The 19693-nt window shown below is 52.6% G+C and overlaps 1 protein-coding gene across 2 annotated transcripts; it reads right to left on the minus strand.

Moving 5' to 3' along the window:
- Positions 1 to 864: 864 nt before the first annotated feature.
- On the minus strand, positions 865 to 17366 carry FKBP1A (FKBP prolyl isomerase 1A). Of its 2 annotated transcripts, XM_067554009.1 has the most exons (5): positions 17209 to 17366; positions 17000 to 17047; positions 5176 to 5288; positions 2412 to 2573; positions 865 to 1911 (listed from the first exon to the last, which is right to left on the minus strand). In XM_067554009.1, the coding sequence occupies exons 1-4, from the start codon at positions 17243 to 17245 to the stop codon at positions 2445 to 2447; spliced, it is 327 nt and encodes a 108-aa protein (XP_067410110.1). In that variant the 5' UTR covers positions 17246 to 17366; the 3' UTR covers positions 865 to 1911; positions 2412 to 2444. The 2 variants fall into 2 exon arrangements, with proteins under 2 accessions (XP_067410110.1, XP_067410111.1); XM_067554010.1 differs by lacking the exons at positions 17000 to 17047; positions 17209 to 17366 and adding an exon at positions 11984 to 12226.
- Between the last annotated feature and the right edge of the window lie 2327 nt (positions 17367 to 19693).

Raw genomic sequence — 19693 nt, forward strand, 5'->3', positions numbered from 1 at the left:
GAAAAAGCAATCAACCATTAGGAAGAGAAAGCAGGCAACCAGGATACAGCAGAGGGTAACCAGAAGAGAAGAGGGGGTTGGAGAGGCAGAGAAAAGGGAAAGACACAGAACATGTTACAGAGATTACAGAGGTCTTTTGGGGCTTCGGTGCTTCAAATATTTTGCATTTGTGACATTCAAGCGGACTGGCAACCCCTGCTGCAGAAAAATGCCATTTCAATCTCCTTCCCTACTCAGGATCCAATTACTAGCAGCTGGGCGGAGTCCCCTGCAGCTCCCTCCTGGGCTGGTTTGGAGTGCATCTGCTGTCCTCACTAACCAGCTAGGAATCAGAAAGGCCCCAGGAGCCCTCCATGTGCTCCTTGCTGAAGGCTGTACTGCAACCCAGCACTCCATGCAGAAACAGGGCTCGCTCCACACCCCATATCCAGCTGCCCTCAACAGTGCTGAGAACTGGAATGCTACGCTGGTTCGGTCACCATTCCAGCCAAAGCATTCGAACACTCCCTACCTGGAGCAGCGCTAGTGCTCAGCTGAAGGCAATTCAACCCGCTACTGCCTGGAAGGTGATAACTGCATTACCAGAAAGCTATTAAAAGCATGTGAATTTAGGCCGATCCATCACCGACACTCTCAAAGCGCCTACTAGCCTGAAGGGAAGTTCTCAGCCTCTCTGAGCCTAAAGGGCCGAGATACTAAATTCAAACGCCTTGCTATGGAGAGAGCTGGCCTCTGCAAGTCTTGCCGCACCCCAACATCAGTGTGTCTGCACAGATCTGCTGCCTGCTTCCGGTTCAGCGTGCTGTTAAGCCAGCCGAGCTACGTGGCAGAGAGGCGAGTGAAAAACCTCCGACACACAGCAAGTGAGAAAAGCCAGCATAAAGCATTTTATTGCAATAATAAAACTTGATACTTTAATGTGGTGGAGGAGGACGTGATGGCGGCAATTTCTCTCACCAAATTACTACACAGGGCAGAGGAAGGAGGGGGTGGAAATGACATCAGCGGAGGGGGAGCTGTGCATCATGAGAGACTGCTGCAAGCTGTGATGACCAGCATCAAGTTTTGGTAGAACACACTCCATTTTAGTCCTACTGATGACGACCGGGGTTGGAGTTCTCTTTTGTGGGTTGGTTTCTTTTTTATCCCTCCACCCCCCGCCCGCATAAACAGCACCTTCAATTTACAAAGTTCAATTCAAGTTCCTGGAGCTTTGATGACTAAAGATAAAAAGGTCCTTGAAATCCAAGAGAAAACAACCAAGAGATGGAAAAGTCAACAGGTAGTGTTGGGGGCAGGTGTAACAGCAGCCCCAGCCACCCTAAAGTAAAAACACTGCTGGGGCAGCAACACCATGTTGAATCTGTCCTTCCACAAGGCAGAAGGCACAGGGGAAGCTGGTCGCTCCCATGGACCCAGTTTCAGGCAAGGGAACAAATACATCATCCTAGAACTACTTTGCTTTTCAGAGTCAATCAGCCCTCGGTAGCTCCTCTATCTGCTATGGCTTTTGGAGCAGCAGCAGCAGCAATTTGTTTGTTTTAATACACAATAGAGATTTGCATCCAAAAAATTAACAGGTTTTCTTTGTTCAAACAATTCCTATCTAAGGTTAACTCATCAGTGTACTTACTGGTAAATGCTTGATCATACACAACTTAATCTATACCGAGAACAAAAATAAGATTAAGAATTTGACCCCCCAAAAGTTGAGGTTTACGGCGTATAGTTTAAAAGACATAAAAACACAATACAAGGAGGAAGAGTCAGAAGCAAAGCTGAGTGGTCAGACACATTCAATCAGGGTATATGGTTATACAATGAGTGTAGTGGAATATCAGGAAAAGCTCCATACAAAGTCATGTGCATTTTTCTTGAAGCTGAGATTCTGGATTCCTCCATGTGCCAAACCTATTGGAGAGAGAAGATGAGACATTGCATCAAAGCAGGCTGCGGAAGTCCCTGGAGGGAGCTCGATTCCGAGTCCCAAGACACCTGGAGGGAGAAACTGAGATACGGGAGGGGAGTTGAAGACAAAGCTGCGCTTCAGTAGAATAACGGCCCAGTTATTACTGGAGCAGTCGCATTCTGATGTGTGTTCAGCTTTTGTAATTAATTCCCCCACCCGCAGTGGGAAACCCTGTTCACTGCGCTGGGTTAAGAGTGGATCGACGCCATGCTTCACCTCGGGGCAAGCCAAGCCACCCAAATCCCTACACACAAGAGGCTTAAGTGCACAAGCAGGCTCAGTCCACTTTCCTTAAACCCTGTAACAAGCAGCACCTTCCCTGCCCTCCCAAAGACCTCCTCAGAGACAAGCAGAACCTGTTGTAGAACATGCAGTTCAAGTGGTTTTTCCCAAGGCCCCTCCCTTCCCCACTTGCAGTCACCAGTTTCTGGCCTTCACCTACCCAAGAACAGGGAGTTGAGTACAGGGCCTCCTGTCATTCCAATTTCATAAGCTCCACATCAAAAATTAGCGTGGCATTTGGGGGGATGATGCCTGGGTGGCCAGTAGAACCGTAGGCGTAATCTGGAGAGATGATCATCTTTGCTCTCTGACCAACACTCATCTATGGAAAGACACAAAACTAAGTTGGACGAATGCAATAAACCCCAAACCCCGTGAAGGTGTCTTGTTAGCGCCAAGCATGTTCTCGCCGGGCACCTACACGCAGGTCAGCAGCCAATGTTAGCACAAGGGCATCCCACCCACCGAAGACAGGAGTCGTCATGTCGTGACCACAGACAGTAGAACAACGACAATGGTTTGGCTGCTCGTGTCCTGCCCAGCATGCTGACAAAGTCTCATTGTCTCCCTTTCCTCCCCTGCTCGTCCGTATCTATCGGTTGTCTTGTGTTATACTTAGATTGTAAACTCTTTGGGGCAGGGATTGTCTTTGTTCTGAGTTTGTACAGCACCTAGCACATACACCAGCATCTGTTCATGACTACAGCTCCCAGGCACTATGGTAATACAGATAATTAATAATAATTAGCCCTTGCAATATAGACCATGCTCCTCCTCAGGTGATTCCTGAAGACAAAGGAAGAGGAGAAGTCACTTCTCTCTGGCACGCACTCAGATTCCAGCTTGTTCCTAGTGATGGATATAGGAAATGACTGTCTGGGAACTAACTCCATTTAAACTACATTACAAACGCACATGAGTGCCCATCTTCTCCCGCAGGGGAGATGGGTATCTCCTCACTCAGAATTAATGCACCCACCATTCTTGCGAGAAGGGAATACGTTAGCTACGTGCGCTAACCTTTCTTCCCAAAGCACTTCAGCACCATTGCAGATGCTCCATTCTCTGCTTTGCCAACAACTCGGCAGCCTCAGGCAGTGTAAGTCTGGTGGCAGGTTCTGTCGTTCCATAGGAAGTTGGCATATGCCTGTCTCCTCCATGGCTTCTGTATCCAAGTTCCTGACTGAACCAGCATTACAGCCGACAACTGTTCTGCTCCGAACAGGGGCTGGGTTACAGGCATGCTGAGTGAGACGTCAACCAAAGACACAGGGACTCCCAGATGTGCGGTGTGGACACAGGCGGCTAATGAAGCCTACGGTGCTACCCGCTCTGGGCGAGGTAGCTCAACACTGCACCCACAAGCAGCGTAAAACTGAGAGTAAGGCAAGAACGAGATGGGGGTGGGGAGGGGAAAATCTTTTACTTGGCTTAGATTCCTCCCCTCAGCCCTGCCCAGGCATGGACATGTTAGGATAATAGCCCCAAAGGTGCTCACGTTGCCCACGATGGTTAGAACACCAAGCTTCGGATGCCCTGGTAGCCCCACCCCAGCACACATTCCTCCCCAGTCACATTGGGTGGAAAGTACAACTAGGGGTGAGATTTTCCAGAGCGCCCAAGGGAGTTAGGCACCCAGCTGCCAGGGAAGTCAATGGGAGTTTGGTGCCTAAATCTCTTTGGTGCTTTAGAAAATACCATCACACTCTTCTGGCTACGTTTGCTGGCATAGCCAGGTGGGGAAGGGAGAGCCGTGGAGAGAGAGGAGGAGATGACAAAAGAACAGGGCAGACTGAAGCAGACTAATACAGAAAGACAGAAGAGTGACAGTGAAATGGATGCAAATCTGAGTGACACACCCTGAGACAGGAGCTAGGAGCTAGGCCACGTACCCAGGGAATGCAGTCAGAGGCATAGGAAGCTGGAGGGGAGTAGAAAACAGGAAGTGGGAAAGAGGAAGGCAAAGGGCATACGCTGAAAATGGGCTACACGTCCTATTTTTAGATTCCGGTTAATATGATGCTCTCCAGAGAGGAAGCAGAACTGGAGACGCCTTTCACCTGAACTGGGAGAAGACCACAGACCATTTCCCCAAGACACTGGCACACACTGTAGGATACACGGATTGCTACACACAAGACGAGGCGTGAGCCCTGCGCAGTCAGGAATGATGGAAAGTAAAGATCCATGTTCTACTGAAACTGCAGGACCTCAAAGGGGGCAGACCCCAGGAATCCAAACTGGAATTTGGCCAGGACAATACAGTTTGCACTCTGCCTCCTACAGCAAGCCTTCGGCTCCATTGTCAAGGGACACATTTATTATCAAGGAGCCCATTGTGCTAGGTGCTGTACAAACAGAACAAAAAGATGGTCCCTGCCCCAAAGAGCCACAATCTGAGTAGAACATGGATGCGGACAAGGAAATACCGAGGCAGTACAGGTCAGCAAACCAATGTCCAGTTTTTTTGTAGGCATCACAGCAAAGGAGAGTTTGAAGGAGAGATCTGAAGGTGGACAATGATTTGGTTCTGCAGATGTTTACAGGCAGCTCTTCCCAAGCCTGAGGGACAGCATGGGAGATGGTAGCCTGACTTCGGGTCTGCCCCATCTGAGAGACGGAAGCTCCCAGCGCTACGCCGGGACACCAGTTCCGTGCAGGCTGGGCTGGAAAGATGGCACCGATTGAGTCACTGACACTCCGTAGGTGTTCTGCTGATGGGCTTGACAGGCCCAACCCAGATGAGCTCATCAGATCCAGGAGATGGTGAGGCAGAAGGTGACATTTACTCCCACACTTAAAATCCTGGATCGGGGGAAAGAAGAGAACAGCACATGCTGCACGCATGTGTCTCTCCCACGTCTCTGATCCTCAGCCACACATTTCTGAACAGCCCGCGCCACAAACAGGAGACAGCAACACACCTGCGCAACCCCTTCTTCCCAGCCGCGGATCACCTCCTGCTTGCCCATTACAAACTTGAATGGCTTGTTCCTGTCGCGGGAGGAATCAAACTTTTTCCCATCCTCCAGCATACCTGAAAAGAGAAGCAGTCTATTAATCACGGAGCAGGGAAAAGAGCACGCCCTTTTCAGACCCTGGGGCAGACGGGACACCCATCTGGAACCCGCTACCCGCTACGTTGATGTCAAACGTTGCAGTGATGACCTCAAGTAGGGCTCCCACCACAGGTCAGTTATCTGGCCTCCAATGGTCGGCTTTTCAAAACACAGGTGCCATCAAGGAATGCACGGCACAGATCGCAGCATTGAACTTCTCCCCATTCACGTCCCCACCAAACACCAGCAGCAGATGGACCCAAGGAAACGAATGCCTCTCCAGATGCTATGTCTTCTCTAGATGGGGCGGTAGCAGCGCGGGGGGAGAAGCTAAGGTCACGGAGAGACGAAACATTCAGACAGGACAGGTGGTCTTGACATGTCAAACCACACACAAGCCTCAGGCGCCCAGAAGGAAGATGGGAACAATGATAGCTGGGTGAGAGAAGAGCCCTTCCATCTCCTGGAGCTTCTTGATGGGTCATTTCGCACACCAAGTGGCCCCATATTTCTTGCTGGTCTGCTCTCACCTTGCTCCTCACAAGATCACAAACCCCAGTTAGTCTAAGAATGCATAGAGGGAAATCTCTCCTCTCACTTATGCCCACAGATCCGCAACCACCAATTGCCATGCCAACCAGGCGTGCAAAGCTGAAGGAAGCTGTGCAGCCGACGCCAGGATTTCTGGCTCCTGCGCTACCAACCCTACCCAGACAAGGAGTGAGATGGCAGGGCGTTTACAGAGCTGACGCTGACCAGCACACACACGGTGGCCTGCTGCGAGCGGCTGTAATCAAGGCTCTCACATCAGGGCATTTCCCCTGGATCCCCTTCCTGGTTTTAGTTTGGATTCAAGCACAGAAGCAGCCACAATCCACAGCCAGAGTCGAGGACACGTTATGCTAGACAAAGAATACACAGATCTTCCAAGGGAGCCCTGTATCTAACCCTTATTCCGGCGGGCACATTGGTACTTTGGATAAAGCACAGTTAACATCCTCGGGGCCAAATATAGCTCCTCCACACAAGCAAAGGAGGAATTTCCTCCCCTTCTGGTGGTTCCCTCCCTCACTCCTTGGAGTTTCCATGACCTTCTTGGGGAAACCTGGGAGCTTTCGCTCCCTTATACGAGCAGCAGAGCTTGTCCGTAGGCCAAGTTTCCTACACAAATAGCCATGCTGGGAATAAGCCCTTTGGGGGATGCAGGCACACAAGGAGTCTGGGGAACACAGTGTATCAAAAGGGATCTCTGCACCACCCGGTGTTTTCGTGGAGTCAGTTTCCTATTTTAACGGCTTTGTCCCCAACCCACACATTGCTCTGACCCTCCACACATGCCCAAAGAAAGACAGATGACATTCTAGCCACGGCGTCCAAGAGAAACGAGCGGGGACCCCACCAACACAACACAAGAAAACCAAACCATGGGGCTTCCTAGCAAAGCCACAGAACTATGAGCTCCAGGTGCACAGGAAATAGTTGTGTTCACTAAACCGAAGCAGGGCAATGAAGCAAGGCTGCATGTAAGCAGAACTAAAGGGTCACACGGTCAGTTTGCTATAATAGGTGCCCGAGGCTGCTTTCGCCCAGGGACTGGTCTCCTTTCTACAGGAGCCATAGATCAGGCTAATAGAAGGTCACAGAGAAATCAACACCCACAGGCACCAAACTAGTTAACTATTGCAAACAGGCTGGATAGCAATAAGGAGTGTAATGATTAACTACATTGCCCAGGCTTCTCTTTTCCCCAGTTCTGCAAAAACAAGAGTCTGTTTTCCCCAGTGGAAGCCGTTTTACTCTCAGAAAAACAAATCCACTGTCTCGTTCAGCAGGGAATGATCCAGAGAGATTTCCCCTAATCAGAGCAGACAATGAGTCACTGCCCATGGGCGAGAGGACAAAATGCACTGTGTGCATGGGGGAGAACAACAAATGACATCTTACTCCAGGCTGTTATCACAGCAGCCAGAATGTCTAGGGCCATAACCAAATAGGAAGTGGGCGGGGAGGGCCAAGGATATGGGGGTGGGTAGATATGCTTCTAGAGGAGGAATATAATGGAAGGAAGGGGATGGACAAAGCCTCATGCTGGGGGAGCAGCAACCATTGAAGCCCATCCCACCTGTGTCTATACCAGCAAAGGGAGATGCAAGCAGCATAGGAACTCATTCTAACTGATGAGGTGCTCCTTGATAGATCATCAATATGTGAATGATTTTTAGGTGCACTCGCTCACATCTGCTGCCACTGACTGGCCACGTCAAAACAACGTGACAGGACTGCTCAGGTTTAACTCGCTGGGTAGGATCCCTGCTCTTCAGTTAGCCGGCAGCTATCCAGCCAGTGATCCTGATGGGGAAGAGATACTAAAACCCCCACCAGGCGTGGGACATGGCCTTTCCAAATGAGGCCCATGAGCTCCCATCTCCCCCAGTGCTGAGGCAGCACGGCTGGCATTTCAAAGACTAAAGAACCAAAGCCAACCAAGTACATTTGAAAGGCAAAATAATCCCGAAGCCAGGTACACCGCGTGACATCTGCACGACAATCATCCACACGCTTCACAACCCGCGTGAAATGGCCATCAGAGCACCTTGCGGCTCAGATTTAATAACAGGCTGAAGCGCGGTGCCACGCTGAGTCCATTATTTTACAATTCGGTACAGAACGTTTCAAAGTACATCACAAAGAGCTGTAATTAACATCGACTTACAATGGCCAAAAAAAGCAAAGCACTGAGCGCACAGCCCCTGTTCTAGTCACTTCCTCGCTCGCTCACAGCATCCGCAACGGCGCTCCCCCATTGACAGCGTAGGCGAGCCTGCAGATAACTGGGAGCGTGTGCGAGCACAGAGAGCAGGCGCTGAGTGCCAGCAGGCTAAGAGGAGCTGAGTGGCATGCTCTGTATGAGAGGAGAGCTGACTGCAGTGAGCACTCGGGTATCACCTGGTGCTGTCCAGCTCCGTTCGGGCCACACACCAGCGCTCCAGCCAGCACCCATGCAGGCACTTCTTTGCTGGAGTTTTGTTCGTTTCCAGCTCAAGGTTTTTTTCAAATACAGCGAACGTGCTCAATCCTGGGAAAGCGGCTCCATTACACCAGGGGTCCGGGGTCCCTGGCTCAGAGCGTCAGCACCAGCATAACCCTGCAAGCAACACACTGTCCTGGCCCAGGGAACAACGCGCCAGGAGTTACTGCTTGCTTTTATTGTGGGTTCTCAACCTTCTCCCACCTGGGATTGACAAACCAGCCATCGTCTGCTGCGCCTCACCCAAACCCCACAATCCTTCGAGCCACGCACCGGGCGAGGCGCCAAAGCAGGGAGCAGAAGACTGGCCGTTTAATTACAGGGTCAGGCTGAAAAGTGCTTCGCTACCCCCTCTCCCCCAACTGTGCTCTGCTCCAGGGCATCCTCTCCTGGAAGCAGAACACAATGCTGCCTGGGAGGTGCTGCAATGGCCTGGAGCAATGGCACAAAGAGGGAGGGAGGGAGGGAGCGAATTTTTCCCCTCCTCCCGCTCACTGACCCCAAGAGGAGGTCCCCTCTCCTCCCCCAATTATCATCACTTTATTAATGATGGGGGTAGAAAAGCAGGAGCCCCTCATGCTCCATAGGGGCAGGCACTGCCATTATTTTCCTCTCCCCTATCGCTCTGCGGCCACACCAAGCGTCCGGTGGCGTGCAGCACCAGGGACGGTACTGAGGTCACTGATTTCCTCTCCTCTACAGCTTGTGGCTTCGGCATAGAATTGAGCATCACATGGCCCGTGTTTGAGGTTGGTGCAAGGGTGCAGATCAGCAGACGCTCTCACAAGCCAAATGCAAATTGTAGCAAAGTAAAGTGAGAGACTATTCCCTAACCTTGCCCTCTCTGCATTCAGGTACAATGCACCACAGCCAGGGCTCAGAGTCCATGCATCACTGAACAGCTTCCTGCCCTGCCTGGCCTTGGCCAGTGTATGTGTTTTGTGGGGGAAGGAGGGGCATCAAAGCATCCAATTTCCTGCAGAATGTAAACTCATGTAAGAGCCCCAGTCAGGATCAGGGCACCGCTATACCAGGCAGCGTACGGACACACTGCCCTTCAGAGCTTAACTTCCCAAATATCACCTGACAAAGTGTTTTCCTGGATCTGCAAACCCATGGCTCTACTGCCTCCGCTCACATCTCTGGCAAGGGATGGAGGGAAATGCACAGGATGCTCCTCGGTTTCACAGATGCTTTTTAAAGCTCCACGCGCAGCTGTGAAACTGTTAAAAATCAAGTCACTTCCACATTGCTGCTGATTAGGAAAGCTCTGGCAGGTCCTGGAGTTATGCTGAGTGGACGACCTCCGGAAAGAGACAGATAGAGCAGCAGAGACAGCGATCCCTTTTCTGGCATCAGAGACTTTCCCTCCCAGCGGCTAGAGGCGAAGCAGCAGACACCAACTAATCAGAGGCTGAGATGGAGCCCCCCCCACAGGAAAGCACTATGGTAGAAACCCTGGCCCCCTTCTTTGCTCTCCAGCAGCTGAGATGGCCTGGGCGGGAGAGGACCAGGCTGCCCACTAGGATGTTGCCTCCCGACCCCAATGGCAGAGCTCTGCCTCCTGCGCCTTTTCTATTTACTTCTGCAGAGTGGGGTTTTTCGAGCTTTGGACTTGTCTGTTTCTTATTCAGCCCCTCGAGCAAGAGGATAACGTGCTGCATCTGGCGTTTACTGTTACTGCAAACCCGGTCACCAGCCCGACCTCTGCATACAACCACAGCCCAAAACCAGCAACAAGCTCTACGATACAGAGCAGTGAATTACACCTCACAGCAAACGAGACACGTGGAGGAGTGTCCGACCCCCCCCTCGGCATGGCCTCTCATGCAACGTTCCCCTCTTAAAGAGCTCTGCCCCTTCAGAAAGAGATGAGCCCTGCAATTCAACAGCTTCGAGCTACATCAGAGTGTGGGTGGGTGTAGTGAGCTCCAAAGGTAAGCCTCCCCACCTCCCCGCCCAAGTGCAGACCCACCAGCAGCTCCAGCCCAGGCCGCTCCATTAACCAGGTGTGGCTGCCTGGCGCAGGGCAAGAGGCATTCGCTCAGGCAGGCAAATCCCAGGCCGTTAAGGATGTGGAATCTCGTACCAACTCCTTTTCAGAGGCCTGAGCTCTGAGATAATGGCACAATCTGCTGACAGCAAAACCCAGCCAACAGGAAGTTTAAGCTTCCCAGAGAGGGTTATGTTTGCTGTGTAATGCTAAAGAGAAGGCATTGTACTAGTACTGCGGAGCATGTAATCCAGAAAGCAATATCTACCTCCTGCACCCGGGATCCCGGAGCACAGCCCAATCTGAACAGCACTTGGCTCCACTTCAAGAACTGCAGAGAGCACACACTTGGCGGTTTCCTGCCACACTTTGCAGGCTTTGCTGAAAAGACCCACGATGCAATATACAAACCAGCTAAAGCTCCCCTGCACAGCACCCTCCCCTCTGGATCAGCAGTGCTGGAAGAGGGATGGCCTGAAATCCACCTGTCCTCTGGACCAACCAGCAATTTCAGGCTTTGAGTCCGAGGTCCCTTCTTCTCCTAAGCCGAAAAGCAGCTTCAAGGTAGACAGAGCCCTCCCTTGAGAAGAGGCTGCGAAAAATGGCATGGAAAACAAAGAACATTCCTGCACTAGCGCTGTTTATTGTCAGCAGGCAGGAACAGAATGCAGTTTGCTTCCCACATCATCCTAAAGCACTAAGATAGATACCTCTCCTCAGGCCCGTTGCTCTTCCTAATGACTGGGAATGGGGCAGGAAATCTTCCAACTCTAGGTCAACTGGGATAAACCTGGCTCAGCAGTGACCAACAGAGGTAGCCTGTGTATAACAGCAGCCGCACCAGAGATCAGCAGGTCCAGTATCCTGCCAGTCACCCACGCCCAACGCTAATCATCAATCACAGTGGTGTACCGTGGGTCTCCAGCGCCCAGGGGCCAATTCTGACATTTGCACCTCCCCCCAGCGGCGACATTGCCCCACAGGTGGGAGAGGGGTGTCCTGTGGGCCCATTTCCCACTCTCCCCCCACTGCCACCTCTCCCCCCGCTGTGGGGGCGGTGGGGAGCGGGAGTGACAGAGGCAGATGCCCCCCAGGCCGCCCGGCTGCAGGCGGTGGGAAGAAGGACGGCATAACAGGCTGTGCCCTGAAGCTCCTCCTTTGGCTGCCTGGCCCCTGCGTGGCTGGGGTCCCCACGGCTCCCTCCTTGCGCCCGGCGCAGGGGTTGGGGGGGTTGAGAACACTAGCTGCCCCCGCAGCGGGAATCCTCGGCTGTCAGCAGGCTTGAGCTGGGGTCGGCGCAACCGCCAGGATGTTAAAACCGGGCAGCCCCATGCCACCTGTGACAGCAGGGAGCACCCCCTCCCCCCCACACATAGGCCAGCACCTGGGGGCAAGGCCCTCCCACCCCCGTATGCCACTGCCCAGTCACGGATCAGGGCCCCACTGTCCCAAGAGCTGTACAAACAAAGAGATGGTTCCTGCCCCAAACAGGATGCAACCTAAGTAGACAGTTTCTAACCTTCAAGCCAAGTCAAACCAACTCCTAAGAAGGTGCTATTAATTCAGGGACGCTTTTATTAGCCTTCCCGCTAAGTTAACCAGTGCTAGTTTTTCTAAACTCTGCCTGCAAACCCCTTTCCACATCCACTGACCTTCTCGCCACCTCTTCTAATTTCTGCCACATCCTGTAGAGATGAGGATGATCAAAACCGACCACAGTATCTCAGGTGAGGCCACCACCAACTTCTGCAATGGCCTTGGACTATTTGCAGTGTTGTCTGTCCGTTCCTTAGTGCAGCCTCACACCCGATTTCCTCCTTCACAGTGCCACTGTGCAGCAAGCGTTTTCACCGAGCTGGCCACAGTGACACCTACATATCTCCCATCTCCCTGCACCGTTCCTTCCAGCGTGCAACATCCTGCATTTGCCTCCCCTACATTTCATCTTCCATCCTTCACCTCGCACCCAGCTCACGCTCAGCACGCAGGTGCTCCTTCCCCACGCCCAGCACCAGCCAGAAATCTGAGCGCAGATGCCACAATGAGGAGCACTATGTGAATGCTCCGCTCACGTTACCCAATCTCACACCTTTGTTAAATCCTTCTGTGGGTCTTCAATATCCGCTCACGTCTCAACTGACCAAAATAACTGCGGCCTCAGTATGCTCCGCCATCCTACTCTCCCCTCCCCTCTTCCAGGTCATTAGTAACCATACTGAATACCACAGATCCTTCGGACTCCACACAATTAACCTACTTCCACGTTCAGAAGTGGCTATTCAATCCCACTATTTTCTCCTACCCTGTTTCTAATACATGAGAGAACTTTACCCTCGACTTAGTTTCCTTAATAGCCTTTTGTAACAGACTTTATCAAAGGCTTTTTTGAAAACCCAAATGTGTTCTATCCAGCCATGCTCCCTCACCACTGCATTACTAGCCCTTCAAGGAATCCACACAGGTTGGAGACACAACCTTCCATTACACACACAGTACTGGTTAGTCCATCACGGTTCCCTAGGTGCACGAATACTATTTTTCTACCTCATTTACCTGCCACTGTGGTAAAGCTCACTGGACTAATTGCCAGGATCCCCTTGCACCATTTTTAAAGACAGGTACAATACTCCTTACCCTACAGTAGAGTGGCTGATTTTGATCAATTACATATTTGAGTTGGCTCCTGGTCTAGTTCCTGGTGGACAGGTGTCTATGATGAAAGCCAAAATGAGCACTCAGTCAAGACCATCTTCTTTCTGCTCCCTGTGGCATAGAGTCTGGTCCACAAATACAGACTCTGTGGATTAGACACACCAGGTTTCCAAGGATGTCAATCCAGCATCTTTCATAAATGCTCAGTTTGACGGATTTTTTTAAATGAAACACTTGTGGAAGTGCTGGGTCTGCCATCCTGGGGACCAGACCCTCCACCCACACCACACATGCAGTACCCACATTCTGTTGCTAAAGTATTGGTAGAGCAATGTCCTTAATACATACAGACAAAGTGGTAGCCTAGAGAGACCTCTCCACAGACCATTGGCAAAAAGGAATACGTGCTTTAACCTAAGTCACTGCATTTGAGAAACAAAGGAGTTAAAATGAAACTGAATACGATCGAGAAACAGGGATGCTGTGGTTTAGCTGCATCAAGCTAAGCTAAGCTGCTTTGCTCTTGCTAGTCAAATCAATGCAAGAGATCCCGAGTTTCCCTAGCTTTGCAAATTCAACGTAATAGGTAAATTGATACTATTAAATAGACCGTTCTCAAAGATTCCCGTTTAATTCAATTGAAATAATGGCTTCAGAAGTAGATAATATTAGCCAAAAACTAAGTTTCTAATCAAACGACTCCAAAACCATAACTTAATGAAGCTTAATTAAATAAGACTTGCATTACCATATAGCAATTGTGAGCCATTACAGAAAGCTACATGTAAAGTATTCAGCCTTGGGACCCAAAAAGTCCTTCCCTGCCTAGAGTAGAAGCTGCCTGCACTGAAGACATTTATAATGTGGGGATAAATCCCATGTCTATGCCCTTTAAGGTACCTTTTGGGAATAGCATACAATGCACTCCAAATTAGTACTCTCATTTACGCTGGTCTAGATTCCAGGAATGTTATTAAAGAGACAGAGGGACAGGGGAGTTGAGCTGTGCGGGCCTGAAACATTTATTTAGGACACAATTCCCCTCTCCAATCTGCACAGCAGACCTTGACTCATCCTGCTCTTTACATGCACAATTCTCACATGTACAGGGGAGTGGGGGCATTAGAGCCAACATCCGCTCTGCAGACTGGAGAGTTTTGCTGGCATTGTCCCTGGGGTTTAGCAGACCAGGATCTTGCTCTGCTGAGCTGCCAGTCTCTCAAGAAAGTTGGGGGATGCAACCAGGAAGGAACCACAAAATTCAGAGCGAACCCTCAGCCCCAATGCTCACTCGCCAGCCTGACTCTAGGGGGAAGGGCCATTAGAATACAAGTAGGAGTGGGAAGCACTGAAGACAGGCTGCTGTTTCAAACGCAGCCTGAGATCTGTAGTGGGGGTGGGATGGCAAGGAAACACTTGGGACAACTCCCCCTTAACGAATCTGTCACCTCTGAGAGGAGGGGTTGGGGAAGGGGTCCAAGGAAGAAGCACCTGTGCTGCCTCAAAGCCATTAAAGCCAGCAGCAAGGACGGGAGAGGGCATGCTACTGGGGAGCTGGGAGGGCTGATTCACAGCAAAGCTGGCCCACCGAGAGCCACTTGACCGCCTGCCAGCCATGCCTTTGTTCTTCCACCGGCACAGGAAACAGGGCTGCCGGCAGAAGAGGCAGCCCCGTTTCCTCCCCCCTCCAGCCCCCGATTAAAAGGGCAGTGGGGAAGGAAGGAGAAGCAGATGGTCTGGTTGGTGGGCCATCAGACAGCCCTGCAGGGGCAAGTGCAGAGGGCTAGCCTGACAGTACACGGGAACCTTCCCCTCTCCCCCATTACCATCATGTGGCAGGGCTGTAAGGGGCACAGCTCCACAGCTGGAAGAAGGTAGATGGACGCAGGCATTCCTCACCCCACCCCGACAGTGGCTCTTCTTCAAATAGTAGCAGCTTGCCCCAGGAGACTGCTATCTCCCCTTCTTCCTCTGGACAGTGGGAAGAGCAGAGTTCGGAGCATCGGGGACGGAAGAACTATCTGTAATTAGTTATCTAAAAAATGTCCAAGAATGGGCTGACTCACATTACTGAAGACAATGCTAATAGGCAAAGCTACAGCAATACGAGCCTTAGAATGACCACCACTCCCAACAGTCGTGAGCTGGGAGTCCTACGCTCGGTGTGCCGGCACAGAGATGGGGGCAACCACATCACTCACCAAGTGACAGCTGGCTTTTCCCAGTGCCCCTCTTTACAGCTACAGAGCTGATCCTAGAATCGAGAGCTGCAGGTTGGCTGAACTGGCGTGTCATTTTACACCACAGCCAAACAGACTTCAAAGCAGGAGGGCAAAGAGACCCCCAAAGAGAGGAAAATGAGCTGTTTGTCCCAGCAGACGCAGAATGTTATAATATTACAGGCAAGGAATAAGGACTGGACAGGAGCAAGAATATCTGTCACTTGTTTCCCCAGCAAGGTGCCCGGATGCGGAGAAAAGTTAGTCTGCTCAGACATTTCTGAGCCAAGGGGCAGCAAGTTCAAACCTTCTACACGGTTTTAATTTTATTGCTTGTCAGGAAGACTTTATAGCTGAGTTTAGTCAAGAATTTAGTGCAATAGGGAGTAGAGAATAACCTGAACAGAGCCCAGACTGAACAGAGCCCAGACTGAACAGCACCCTCACAGAAAGGATTCTCCAAGACAGAGAACTACCTCTGACTTCTGTGTAAAGGAGACACCACCAACCCCTCTGGGGCATTTGTATTCTACACCAATACAATCGTGTCATGGGAACCACTTACAACACTGTTCCACAACCTTCCCCTTCTTCTACGGCCAGGCTGAAGCTTTGGACAGCACCAAGATGTTAACAGCATGATATTCCTGCCTACACTACAAGCTGGAATCCTATTACAATCAGGTTCCTGACACTTGTAATGTAGATGGATCCTTCCACGGCACAGTGCAACAGCAGCAAGGGTTTGGACTCTACACCGCCACCCCACGTGCTTATCCCTTTTTCACCATCAAAGGGAACAGACTTCTGGACTGAGAAGGGTGGAAGACTGGAGGCATTAGGGAAAGATGACAGGGCAAGTTGCATGTAGGAGCCATAACAGCCACCTCCTGTTACCCGATAGATCCCACCAAACAGCGGGACACCAGGAAACGTCACCAAAGTGCCTCTTATTTGACCCACACCCAAGCATGGGGCTGCTAAACTAGCCTGTCCTCTAGAGAGCCCATCAGAAAAGACCCCAAAGACCAGAGGGAAAAGATCCTGAGCACAGTACTGCGTGCCAAGGAGCTTTCAAGTTACAGCCTGCCAGGCGCTGCCGGAACACAGGGCTACAGAGCAGCTGCTCGTTCAAGTGTTGCAGTGAAGAATTACCCCTTAAAGGTGGATCCCAGTAGGGTGTGGGGGGGCTCTGCTCTTGCGGGTGGGTTTCAGCACATAGGGGAGCATGGACCCGAGGACAGGCTCCTTCTGTACCATGCCTCTTTCCTTCCTATCAGGATCCAGGCTCCAAAAGCAGAGCAATGAACTGTCCCTTCAGCCTAACCACGACGGGGACCTCCACGTCCCTTCTCCCCCTTTACTCCTGGGGGATGGCCCAGCGCCCCATCCCACAGCCCCTCCGTCACACACCACCCCCGCAACTGGGGACACACACACACACACAACTCCATCCCAGACTTGGAGCCCCTCCATCCCACGACACAGAGCTGAGCCCCCCAACCTCCAACCCGGCAAAGCACCATCCCAAGGATCTCCCCCCCACCTCGCCCCACAACCAGAGCTGCCCCACGGGTCACAGCCCCCCCTCCCCACCCCACGGGGCACAGCTTCCCCTTGCCCCCACAGCGACCACACGGGGCGCAGCCCCCACACAACCCACAGCCCCCCTCACCCCAGAGCACACAGCCCCCCCCCTCACCCCAAAGCTTCCCCACGGGCCGACAGCCCCCACACACACCCCCACCCCAGCCCACAGCGACCCCACGGGCGCAGCCCCCCCGCGGCAGGACTCACCCGTGTAGTGCACCACGCAGGTCTGTCCGCGCTTGGGGAAGGTGCGCCCTGCAGGGGAGAGACAGACAGACAGACAGACGGTGAGCGCCCGGGACCGGGGGGGGGGATGGGGCGAGGCCGGGTGCAGGACGGGGAGGGGGGGGGAGGGTAGCCCCGCAGAGGCGAGGCGGGGCGGGGGGGGGGGGTTGGCGAGCCCGGGCTCCCCTCACCGTCTCCGGGGGCGATGGTCTCCACGTGCACGCCCATGCCACTGCCGCAGCCCGCCCGATCCCGCAGCCGCCGCACTCAGCAGCAGCAGCAGCAGCCTCCCCGGAGCAGCGAAAGGCAGCGGCGCGTGCGCATGCGCAGCCTCGCCTCTCGCCGCCCGGCCCGGCCCGCATGCCGCCCGCCGCCGCCATAGAGCCCGCCCGCCCCGCCGCCTAGAGAGGCTCCGCCCTGCGCGGGGGCGGCGGCCATCTTGCGTGAGGGAGGCTCCTCCACCCTCCCTCGCTTCTCCACAGCGGCGCGGGCGGAGCGAGGCGGGCTGGGCCGCGCCGCCGCTGGGCGGCCATCTTGGCGCGCGCCGGGACCGTTGCCATGGGCACCGGGCCCACCGTCCGCTGGCAGAGCCTGCCAGGCCGCTCCTGCGCCGGCCGCGTGTCCCGGCCGCCCCCGCTCCGGGGAAGCGGCAGCGGCCTCCGCAGTCCCAGGACTCCCGCAGCTGGGGCTTGGCAGCATCCAGGGAGCGGACCCCGCCGCGCCCCGCTGCTCCGCCCCGGGCGGGCCTGATGGAGCCGGCGCGGCTGGTGGCCGCCAAGCCGCCTTAGCGCGTCTCCTGGGCGCTGCCTGGCGCAGGGGCCGCACCTGTGGGGCGCTGACGACGCTGCCAGGCCGGGGCTCGGCTGGCTGCCGGCCTAGATGGGTCTGGGGGGGTGACACATCCACACACACACCCCCCCCAGCGACCTAGGGTGACCCCATAGCGAGTGTGAAAAATTGGGCCATTTCTTTTTATTCGAGGGGCTCTAGGGGCCTGTACACGACAAAGCCCCCGGCTAGCGGGACGGCTGGGCACCCTATACTGACCCACCACCTGTGCAGACAGCACCACGGCCACGGAAGAGCTTTGACAGCAGTACCACCGCTCGGGGCGGCCCATTGACTGCAGGAGAAGTAGTCGCGCTGCATGGGTGCCGTAGCGCCGCACACGTCGACAAGCCCTCAGACTTTGAACTGTACGTTCACGGGCCCTTTTCCGCCATAGCACGAGTGTCTGTTTTCTCCAGACATCTCTAGGGCTGCAGGACTGGCTTTGCACAGAAGAGGCTTGTTTCTACAAAGAAGTCTTATTTCCTCATCTGCAGTGGATGAAGCTGACTTTTGCTAAGTGAGCGGGGATGCTTCACCGCCAGGGAAGGGCTGTTGCAAAAGCAAACACTTTCAGCTGGTGGTATTAAAATGCGAGACAAGAAGAGATGCGTGACAGACTAGATAAGAGGCTTGGACAGAGAGCGTTTTAATTGCACTTCATTGCTCACATCTTTTAGAAAGCAAGCTATTCACACTCCAACATTACTGGTTTGCTTTGTTCTTAACTGTAGAATTATTTTACTTAGATTCACACGCCCCCATTCTGTTACTTGCCAGATTGCCATCTCCCCCCCTTCCTCCAGACTGCTGTCAGCAGAAGACAGGTGGGAAGCTCATATCCAAGCACTTTCAGCTCACTGCTGATTATTGCCATCTCCGTCTAAGGCCCGGGTAGGCAATTATTTTTTGTCAAGGTATAGTCAAGGTCTGGACTCCAGAAAAAATAATATAATAATAATATGTAAATAAAAAGATGTGGGGGTCCATTCAAAAGCATCTGGCAGTCTGGATTTGGCTCATGGTCCACCTCTTGACTACTAGTCTAAGGGGACTGCAGAGTTCTGCTCTGGAAATCTGTAGTGTTTGCTTTTCCCACATTGGTGAATGGGAGTGAAGGTATGTGAAGCGAAGATACAGCTCTATTTATAAGTATTTTCCTGATGCTTATTACTCTAGGATGAGCATGTTGCAAGCATTAGTCATTTTAACTGCCCAGCGTTCCAGTAAGGTAGGAAGTTTTACCATCTTCGTTGTCAGCTGGGGAAACCATGCCACACAGAGGACACATTAGTAACCTGCAGTACAGCCATGGTGCAGATCCCTTAGTCTCACTCCTGATGTTTAACCACAGGATGATCCTTCCTCCCTTGTGGAGCTGTAGAGGTGCTAAGGCCCACAAGTCATTTAGATGGCAATTAAAAATTAGCATACATTTTGTCTAATTAGTTGACCCTCTTTCCCCAGTATAATTCTAAGCACCCAAGCTAGAGATGATCTATTGGACAAGATGTGATCACCAGTAGTGGGTAAGATTATATCTCGTGTAATAGCATCATCAGTAGTGTGTTAAGTTGCCCGGCAAAAAGCATTAATGCCAGCAATGTACCACAGAAATAATATTCTTAGAAATTAAAATGGCATCTGCTCACACCCCCAATTTCCACAAGTGCTCTGGCAGAAGTGAAGCTGAAAGCTTGTCAAAAACTCCAGGCAGTGATTACCCCACAGCCACACTTTAGCCAGCTCTCTAGGAGCGCTCAGCACCACTCTGGCCTTACGGTAGACTGCTCACTCACCTTTCACAGGAGCTCTCCCTGTGTCCCATCTACCCTGCTGGCACACAGC

This window comes from Emydura macquarii, unplaced genomic scaffold (genome assembly GCF_026122565.2).
Source record: "Emydura macquarii macquarii isolate MOO-44397 ecotype Brisbane River unplaced genomic scaffold, CSIRO-AGI_Emac_v2 contig_1483, whole genome shotgun sequence".
Lineage (NCBI taxonomy): Eukaryota > Metazoa > Chordata > Testudines > Chelidae > Emydura > Emydura macquarii.

What these genes read in the sequence shown, in the direction of transcription:
- FKBP1A (XM_067554009.1), bottom strand. Translation starts at nt 17,245, where the DNA reads ATGGGCGTGCACGTGGAGACCATCGCCCCCGGAGACG. An exon ending in GACCATCGCCCCCGGAGACG is followed by an intron (nt 17,048 to 17,208) that starts GTGAGGGGAGCC and finishes TCTCCCCTGCAG; the next exon opens with GGCGCACCTTCCCCAAGCGC. An exon ending in GGGAAGAAGGGGTTGCGCAG is followed by an intron (nt 2,574 to 5,175) that starts GTGTGTTGCTGT and finishes GTCTTTCCATAG; the next exon opens with ATGAGTGTTGGTCAGAGAGC.